General features: G+C 44.2%; 1 protein-coding gene across 1 annotated transcript; it reads left to right on the top strand.

The window, feature by feature from the left end:
- Positions 1-828: 828 nt before the first annotated feature.
- Positions 829-4,222, top strand: LOC117941544 (mas-related G-protein coupled receptor member A4-like). Its single transcript, XM_034866550.1, has 3 exons — positions 829-1,212; positions 1,811-1,998; positions 3,688-4,222. Exons 1-3 carry the CDS (start codon positions 829-831, stop codon positions 4,220-4,222), a joined length of 1,107 nt encoding a protein of 368 aa, XP_034722441.1.
- Positions 4,223-9,682: the final 5,460 nt, after the last annotated feature.

Raw genomic sequence — 9,682 nt, 5'->3', positions numbered from 1 at the left:
GTTAGGGGCTAGGGAATGCATTATGTCAATGACTGGTCCCCACAAAGATAGCCAGACACGACTGTGTGTGTGCGTGTGAGTGTGCGTGTGCGTGTGCGTGTGCGTGTGGGTGTGTGTGTGTGCGTGTGTGTGTGCGTTTGTGTGTGTGTGTGTTTGTGTGTGTTTGTGTCAGTTCTTTTTTACTGTAAAGGAAGTCCCTCATCAGGTGAAATGTTCTGACTCATCAAAATACTTTGGGACATATCTAACAAGAACATCTGTTCATCAGTTGGTTTTTAAGACTTTTTAAAGTCTTCTTGTAGTTTTTCATCTTTTTTTCTCATTTTGATTCTCAACAAAAACTTACGTTGGGAAATAAGTCTGGTTGTAGAATTGACAAGGGAAAGAAGTCATCCTCCTCCCCTCCCTGTCTTTAGTCTTTGGGCCGACCGTCGGCAGAAAAGGCCTCGGCCGCCCACCCCCGCGGACGAGGCCACAAAACACTTAATGACATCGTGTTCGGTTCCACGTACCCGTGAATATTTGGCGTCAACGCCAAACCTGTTGGTGGCAGTAAGAAGCTCAACCCCCGTTGGCCAATCAGAATCACTTCCTTTCTTCTCTTTCTCTCCTCCTCTCTTCCTTTGTCTCAGTTTACGTGCAAACCATTATTTCCAAAGATCTCCACTCAGCCAGAGTTCTTAGAAAGAGATCTCCGTGTGAACACGGCCAACTTAAATAAGGTCCCTGGGATATGTTGTTGTTGTTGATTTATTCCAAAATGTTGTGATTCTAAATGTCCACTTTCTTTAATCTAATCTCCTTACCTACAGGTGACCCTCTGAAAACATGGATGTTATCAGCACTACAGGGAATGACAGCATCTTCAACACCACCCCTTTTCAGGACTTCACCACCCCCACCCTTCCAAATACAACTCCAACAGTCACATTAGCGGGCGCCATTCCACCTTCAGGGATCCCACCCTTTGAATCCCCCAACAACGCAGATTCCCATGAACCCCCCAACATCCTCCTTGGCTCCAGTGATTACAGCAACAGCGCCTTCTCCAGTAATTACACCAACAGCAACTTATCCAGTAATTACAGCAACAGCATCATCACCATCTTCGATGACACCAAAGCTGGATTCATCCCAGATGTGGTGACGTACTTCATCATTTCCATCGGCCTTCCTCTGACCCTCGTCGCCATCTACGCTCTCTACTCTGTGGTGGGAACATTAGGAACAACATGTGTTTATTTACTGTGTGTGTGTGTGTGTCTGTGTGTGTGTGTATATCCTCTTCTTGTCCGGGGGTTCAATTTCATGTGCAGTTTGTAGCCCCAACAGGAGTAGAAGAAACAAACAGTCAGGAAGGAAAGTAACGTCTGATTTGAACCCAAACAACATCATATGTAAGGATATCATGGCATGATAGCTTATGCTAGCCAGGGTTAGCATTGATGAGCATTCGGGTTGCCCAGTGTGTGTGAATGGTCATGTGATGCGTGTTGTCAGACGTGATAACTTGCACGGAGATTAGGTCTCCTACTGGAGATAAGACTATTGGGTGCATAGAGATCTTTGAGAAGGAGCTACACATGTATTCCAGGTTTTAGCTCCATCCCTGATCTTTCCCTGACTCTAAGTGGTTTCACCCTGCATGTTGAAAGACTACACGATATGGGGGCTAACCGAGGGTCAGTATTTGAGGAGTTTGTGCGTATGAGAATGTGTTTCTGACAGCTCAAAAGAGTTTGATGAGAAATATGAAAGATAAAGCCGTCTGAGCAGAGAGTTGAGATTTCCTGTGATTTGTTTCCTGCAGGTACGCAGTGACCACGTTGTTCCCATCTACGTCATCAACCTTCTGGTCTCTGACCTCATCCAGCTCTGCTGCATGATCTGTGATGTGGTCCATCCTTACCTCCCCATGGAAAAAATTGTCTACGTTAGTGTTTACAACTACAGTCTGATGACCAGTGTGGGCTTCATGGTGTGCATCGCCCTGGAAAGGTACCGGTCTCATAATAATAATAATAATAAATTGAATTTGTATAGCGCTTTTCCCAAGCTCAAAGTTGCTTAACAGAGTAGAGACTGTGTTTAAGAAAAAAAAAAAAAACTAAAGATAGGCAGAACAGAAAAGATGGGTCTTCAGACAGGACTGAAAAATGGTGAGGGACTCAGAGATGCGGATCTCATGGGGGAGGGAGTTCCACTGCCTGGGAGCTGCCCTGGAAAAGGCTCGGTCCCCAAAACTGCGGAGCTTAGACTTGGGGACAAAGAGGAGACGGGCTGAGGTGGATCTGAGGGACGGTGAAGGTTGGTGGGGGGAGAGAAGGACAGTGAGGTATGACGGGGCAAGGTGGTGGATGGCTTTGTAGGTGAGGACCAGGATCTTGTATGTGATCCGGTGAGAGATGGGAAGCCAGTGAAGCTGTTTTAGGACCGGAGTGATGTGGTGCCAGGATGTGGAGCAGGTGATGAGTCGTGCAGCTGAGTTCTGAACCAGTTGGAGCCTTTTGATGGAGGTTGAGCTGATGCCGAGGAATAGTGAGTTGCAATAGTCGAGTCGTGAGGAGATGAAGGCAAGAATAAGTCTTTCGGCAGCAGTGGGAGTGAGTGAGGGTCTGATTTTAGCAATATTTTGAAGGTGAAAGAAGGAGGTTTTGATGACTTGACGGATGTGAGGCCCAAGGGAGAGGGATGAATCAAAAATCACACCAAGGTTGCGGGCCTGGGGAGATGGGGAGACGATGGTGCCGTCAATGATGAGAGTGGGGTTGTTGGCTTTGCAGAGAGTGGATTTGGAGCCTACGAGGAGGAATTCGGTTTTATTGCTGTTTAGTTTGAGGAAGTTGTGGTGCATCCAGGTTTTGATTGCTGACAGACAGGAGTTGATGTGGGAGAGGGGGGATTGTGGGGGGAGTTGGTGCTGAGGTAGATCTGGGTGTCAACGGCATAACAGTGAAAGTTCAGGTTGAAATGGCGGAGTATCTGACCAAGGGGGAGGATGTAGATGATGAAAAGAAGGGGGCCGAGTACGGAGCCTTGGGGAACGCCTTGGGTGACTGAGGCCGTAGCAGAGATGTGGTTATGAAGGGAGATGAAATGAGATCCGTCAGAAAGGTAGGAACGGAGCCAGGTGAGTGCAGTACCTTCGATACCAAGGTCTCATATCATAGGAACTGTTGTGCATCCAAACCTGTTGATGAGAACACGTTGGTCCAGCATGGAGCTCATTCTGTGTCTGATTGTAGTGTTAATGAAGTCTGAAGACAGACAAGACTATGGGGGCGAGAGCACAAGACTACAGGAAAGGGAAGAAGTTGAGTTAGTAACATGTATTCTGTGTCAGACCAGAACCCAAAGGCCAGTATTTTAATCCGGATTTGTGTGCAAAGTGATTTATGATATGGGGGTCTGAAATATTTGAGCATAAAATACTTAATTTTCTTTTAACAGCAAGAACAAACAGTTTTTGATGGGAGAACAGACGTTGACACAACGCTCAAAGTCACCTTTTGTTGGCTGAACTCAACTGATGCGACTGACAGTTTTAGTCTAATTTTTTTAGATATCATAGGAATTGTTTTGCATCCATTTTGGTCCAACACCACCCAAACATGTTGATAAGAACACGTTGGTCCAGCATGTGGAGCTCCTTCTGTGTCTGACTGTAGTGTTGATGTTGTATTTCAGGTACCTGCTGATCGTCTTCCCCCTGTGGTACCACTGCAGACGAACCATCCGGTCCACCGTGGTGATCTGTGTTGTGGCCTGGGTCCTTCCTTCTCTCTACCCTTTTTTTACTTTATTTTTGCGTAATAATTTCACTGTCCCCCAAATCATCGCCTTTGTCTTCCTGCTCCTTCCCCTCCCACTGCTCATGTTCTACTGCTGTGCGTCTCTCAAAGCCCTGTCTGCCTCCGTCTCCATCCTGCCTGAAGAAAAACGGCGAATTGCAGGAACTTTGGTCCTGGTGCTGCTAATTTACATGCTGCTGTTCCTGCCCAATGTTATTTTGATACTGGTAGATATATGCACAAAAAAACGATCACTAACCAATACTCTCTTGTACATGTCTTCGCCGTTTCTTAAGCTGAATCCTCTTTTAGACCTGGTTCTGTATATCTTCATGAAGAAAGGGGTCCTAGACAAGATCTTGGCCTCTACGCGTTGCTACAGAGTGGAAGACAGAGATCTCAGGAATCTGGAAAACAACGGTGTGAACTAGAAAAATGGACCCAGGCTACATCCACCCTGATACCATTTGTCAAAGGAATTTGGAGACAAAAATCTCAAAGACCTCAATGCTCCAGTAGCAGAACTAATCTCCGTGCATGTTATCACGTATGACAACACGTATCACATGACCATTCACACACACTGGGCAACCCGAATGCTCATCAATGCTAACCCCGGCTAGCACATGCTATCATGCAAAGATATCCTTACACATGATGTTGTTTTGGTTCAAATCAGACGTTACTTTACTTTCTGACTGTTTGTTCCATAAAGTGCTTTTGATTCTTGCCTCTTGTCTTTTCTGCATAGACTGTTGTCTCTGCTGTTCTTCTACTTCTGCTTATAGTTCTGTTCTCTTCTGTAGTTCTCTTCCTAGTTTTCAGATACATCTACCAACCCTGATAGGACTGGCTCAGGTTTGCCTTGCACCCGTTCTTAATTATCTGCTATGCCCTGCTACACCCTGCTATGCCCTGCTATGGCCTGCTACGTCCTGCCATGGCCTGCTATGGCCTGCTATGCCCTGGTATATGCCCTGCTTTGCCCTGCTATGTCCTGCTATGCCCTGCTATGCCCTGCGACTTTCATTGCCATTAACGTGACAAAAACTAAAGATATGCTAATCGAATTTAGAAAGAACCCCCCCCCTCGGGGTCCAGCAGTGACAAACTCACCTTCGAGCCACAGGTTGACGCTGTCTGTAAGAAGTCACATCAACACATGTTTTTTTATTGTTAACTTCGCAATTTCAATGTCGATAAGACTTTTGTGAGGATGTTTTATTGTTGTTTTGTTGAATCTATTCTTTCTTTTGGTCTTTGTGAGTTAGTTTGGCTCCCTCATGCTTAAAAACAAGAACAGAGTGCAATTAATAGTTAAGGTGTGTGGCAAGATTTTCCAAAACCCTCTGAATGACTTAGACTCTGTCTGTGAGACAAGGTCCCTTAAGAAGGCCCAGTCAGTCCTGGCAGACCCTAGTCCCAAATTCTGTTGTCCCTGCTGCTATAGTCTTTTTTAATAAGTAAGGTGTGGTCTTCCGTGTAGTACATATTTATTTAGTTTCTAGATGTGTGGCTGTTGTCTTGTCTAACCTGTGTGTTACATGCTGCCGCACAACAAATTGCCCCTTGGGGATAATAAATACTCCTTGAACTTTGAAACCTTTGTCTCTGGTTAGATCCTTGTGTCTTGTGAAGACGTCCGTGTCTGCGTTCCAGTCGTTCTCCCTATATTACCCGTGAGTTCCTTCCTGTGTTGTTAACCTGTTTTTGACATTTGTCTTCCCCTGGACCTGTTTTGGACTTCTTGCTTTTTGTGCCTTCGGATTTCTTTTGTGTTTTGGATTTCCCTGGCTTTTGGACCTTGCCTGTTCCCTGTGTTTTTCCTGGACTGTGAAAATAAACCTGTTTGCACCTGCCCTTGCCTGCCTCCTGGTTCTCTAAATTTTGGTCCTCCATTTTGCCCAACCATCACATGCAGCTTTGTTTAAAAACTGCAGGCCTATTTCTAACTTTTAGAAAAGGTAGTTGCAAACCAGCTAAATAATGTTTTAGATTCTCATAATATCTTTGATGAGTTTCAATCTGGCTTTCATAAAAAACATTCAATTGAAACTATTCTCCTTAAGGTATATATTAGATATTGTGGTGGCTGCTGATGGGGGTAACTGGTCTGTGCTGGTCCTGGTCCTACTAGATCTCAGTGCAGCATTTGATACTGTTGACCACTGCCCTCTGATTGATGACTGAAAACAACTTTAGGCATCACTGGATCGGCTCTGGACTGGTTTTCATCCTATCTTTCAGACAGGGGTGTTCCTGTGTCCATAGGAACGTATATGTCAGACTCCTCTGTCTTGTGGTGTGCTCCAAGGTTCTGTGACCGGCCCCCTACTGTTCAGTCTGTACTTCCTTACTCTTGGAAAGATTATTGGTATTTTTGAGGAAATATCTTACCATTGTTATGCTGATGACATCCAGTTGTATTTCTCTTTTAGCCCTGATAGGCTAGACAAACTGTCCTGGCTATACATGTGTTGATCCTCCATTAAAGCTTCAGTAGGTAACTTTTGTAAAAATGTATTTTTTACATATTTGTAAAATTGACAGTAGAATATGAGACAGTTAATCTGAGACAGGTAATCTGTGAAAGAGTCAAGCTTGTTTGGGCTTGTTTCTGAAGTGTATATTCTTATTTGGGCTTGTTCCCAGCTCCATAATAAGTTATTATTTAAACGTAGGAGTGTGTCTTGCCTGTTTCCTCAGTCCCGCCCTTTCCCCATACACACTGGAGACAGCAGAGTTATGTCCCGCCCACTTCCTGCTTCTAATTGGCTCTGACCCAGTTGGCAACAATTACTAGCCAATCAGAGGCAGAACAGGGCAGTCTGCTGTTTTCTGGTTAGGAAACGCGCGAGTAGTGACTGATGGTGACTGGATTGCAGGAGAGGATTTGGAGGTATAAATGCCGGGATAAAGTGGATGAAATACGAGAAGAAATATAACAAAGACTAGGAGAAAGAGAAAAGAGGAAAAGAATGGATTCAACCCGTCATTGGTAAAAGTGTATATTTGATATCCCATCAGTTTTCTTATGTTAAATAATGTTAAAAAGTGGTTTAACTCCCTCCTGTGGTGATTGTCCTGAAGCTCAGGTGAGAAAGTAAATAAACTCTACCGTGGGGACAGTTTACCAATCTGTCCTCTTGGATGGAAATTGACAATCCATCCCTAGAGAGTGTTAACCGTGCACAAAGTTTATTTATCTCTTCCAGGATCTTAGGGGGGCTCCGTAGAAAAAGTCGCTTGTTTTGGGCTTGTGTTCACCGGCCTGGTTGCGTATTTGTTTCACGAGATCTGGCAACGCTGCGCACAGCGCGTACCATCGTTCCAGCTCAAGATCGCCAGTGACCTGCAGCTGTGCTAATGGCGGAGAAACAACCTAACATTTCGGGAAAAACTGCCGACTTCTGGAGTGACGCCTGCTCAGAAAACAAAGACGGGCAAACGGAAGAAGATTGATGACGAAAAGGGAGCTAAAAAGAAACAATTAACCCGAGCCCGAAATAAAACGAGTGTCAACATTGGAGCAGCTTTTCAGAGGTGGAGAGAGCTACGCCTCTTGAAAGGTTTACCTGCTGGATTTGTTTAATTTTTTAAGAACTATACAACTAAGACAGCAATGGTTACAGTATCACTGGTGATAGCGGAAATCTCATTTTACTCTGTAGCTTGTTGCTAAGTCTAAGGGTTAGCTTGTTAGCTTGTTAGCTTGTAGCACGGCAGGAATGTTGTAGCAGATGAAGTTTAACTTTATTTTTGTTTCCTTCCTGAAGGAGAAGAACAGGAAATCCTCGAGCTGCCGAAGAAACGACCACCTTCCTTGTTGAATCTGTGTGTGTCTGTGTGTGTCTGTCTGTGTGTGTGTGTGTGTGTGTGTGTGTGTGTGTGCGTCTTCTCTTCTCTCTCCTCCTCTCTCCTCTCTTTAAGAGACATTTTTTCTGTATGTAAATGATTTTTTTTGTCTTTGTATTGTAATATTGAGTCTTTTAAGAGTCATTTTGAGTCTCTTTGCACATGTCTTGTATATGTGAACATATATTGTGAGTAATAAACTACTTTATACTACTATAATAAAGTAGTATAAGTAGACACAACCCTATCCTGCTGGGATACATGTTATCAATAATAATCACATTATCACAACAACAACAAACAAGTCTTTTGCATATGTCCAATAAACACTCGTTGTTCCAGTCAGAAGAGAAGTATCTGTATTTGCATCTGTATTTGCATCTGCATGTTTTATTATCAAATGAGTCCAAACAGCTACAGAAAGATGAAGAAAAGCACCAAGAGATGCAGAATTACCCTAAATACCTCAATGTGACCACAAAGAAACAGAAAACAATTCAAATTGGCGACCGTTAACATGTGTGGGCCCAGGTCTGCGTCCGTGGGCCATCCCAGGCACTCAGCCAGCCACTGGCTCTTATTTTGCTTTTTTCAAATGTTTTTGTCTCTTTTTAACGTGATTTTCAAGTTTTTGTAGCATTGTTTGACATTGTCTGCGGTTTACGCCCCCCCCACACACACACACACACACACACACACCACCACTATAGTACACTAACAACTCAAAAGACTCAAAATGACTTTTAAAAGATGCATAATGACTCGTAGAAAACACATAATGTCTCTTAAAAGACAGAAATGGCTTTTAGAAGACGCATGTCTCTTAAAAGACACCTAATGTCTCTTAGAAAACAGTTTATCCACATAAATTTTACATCAATACGTTCACAAAGGCCTTCTGGTGCCCACGATATTTTATTGATATCTCGTATCGTTTTGGTGATATGAACATTTGTTTGAGAGCTTGTTCTGTGTCTGAATAGCTGCGATTTCCCACAGGAGAAGGGTAACACAGGTGCTCCGGTCTTTAACTGATTACAGAACAAAGAGACAAAGAGATGACATCACAGAGATGACATCACAGAGATGACATCACAGACATGAAAGGCTTCCTAGATGTGTTTACAAACACAATCACTGATAGTTCGTATCCATTAGTAACCATTTCAGTCTCTGTCAATTGCTTTACTGTTTTCTCCACGACTCATTTTAAAACAGACAGCGAGAGAAAAAAGACATTTGACCTGTGTGTCCCTGTGTGTGTAACAAGCATAGTGTGTGTCTGTGTGTGGGTGTGTGTGTAACAAGCATAGTGTGTGTGTGTGAGAGTGTGAGTGTGAGAGAGAGTGTGTGCGCGCACACGCAAACGCCAGGAATGCACACACACGCATGCATGCATGAACACACACACACACACACACGGACTAACGGACCAACTGACTGACTGTAACTGAACTTAACAGTAACAGCTGTTTTATAGAAAACAGACTGCAAGGAGGAAGAGGGGGAGGAGGAGGAAGGAGAGGAAGGAGAGGAAGGAGAGGAAGGAGAAGAAGTGTGAGTCTGGTTGGTTTAGCACTAGCTACGTCATCGCTGTCTCTGGGGAAAAGAAACGTTTAAAAACGTTATATCTCTGAAGGGTTAAGACACTTTTACCATTTTTATTAAGTTTTATTGCTATTAGGATTTGCTCCAGGCACACTGATAAAATTTCTGCGGAATTGCCGTGACAGATGCAAAGCAGCGGGTGTGAGAGAAGTTTGGAGAAGACCTAGAAAACCGTTCGCCACCTCAGGAGGGGGGAGCGAGGAATCATCCAAGCTGTATACAGTAAGGGTGGGACTTTGTTGACCTCAACTGGGGAGGTAATAGAGCGGTGGAAGGAGCACTTTGAGGAACTCCTAAATCCAGCTGACATGTTCTCTGTGGTAGAGGCAGAGCTGGAGGATGATGGGGGATTGTCATCAATTTCCCTGGTGGAGGTCACTAAGGTAGTCAAACAACTCCACAGTGGCAAAGCCCCAGGGATTGATGGG

This window comes from Etheostoma cragini, unplaced genomic scaffold (genome assembly GCF_013103735.1).
Source record: "Etheostoma cragini isolate CJK2018 unplaced genomic scaffold, CSU_Ecrag_1.0 ScbMSFa_93, whole genome shotgun sequence".
Classification (NCBI taxonomy): Eukaryota; Metazoa; Chordata; class Actinopteri; order Perciformes; family Percidae; genus Etheostoma; species Etheostoma cragini.
The sequence above is the reverse complement of the archived record's forward strand: the minus strand, read 5'-3'. Positions and strand labels throughout refer to the sequence as shown.

Coding starts and splice junctions, on each gene's coding strand:
- LOC117941544 (XM_034866550.1), top strand. CDS start 829: ATGGATGTTATCAGCACTACAGGGAATGACAGCATCTTCAACACCACC. Junction 1,213..1,810: donor TCTACGCTCTCTACTCTGTG/GTGGGAACATTA, acceptor TGTTTCCTGCAG/GTACGCAGTGACCACGTTGT. Junction 1,999..3,687: donor GTGTGCATCGCCCTGGAAAG/GTACCGGTCTCA, acceptor GTTGTATTTCAG/GTACCTGCTGATCGTCTTCC.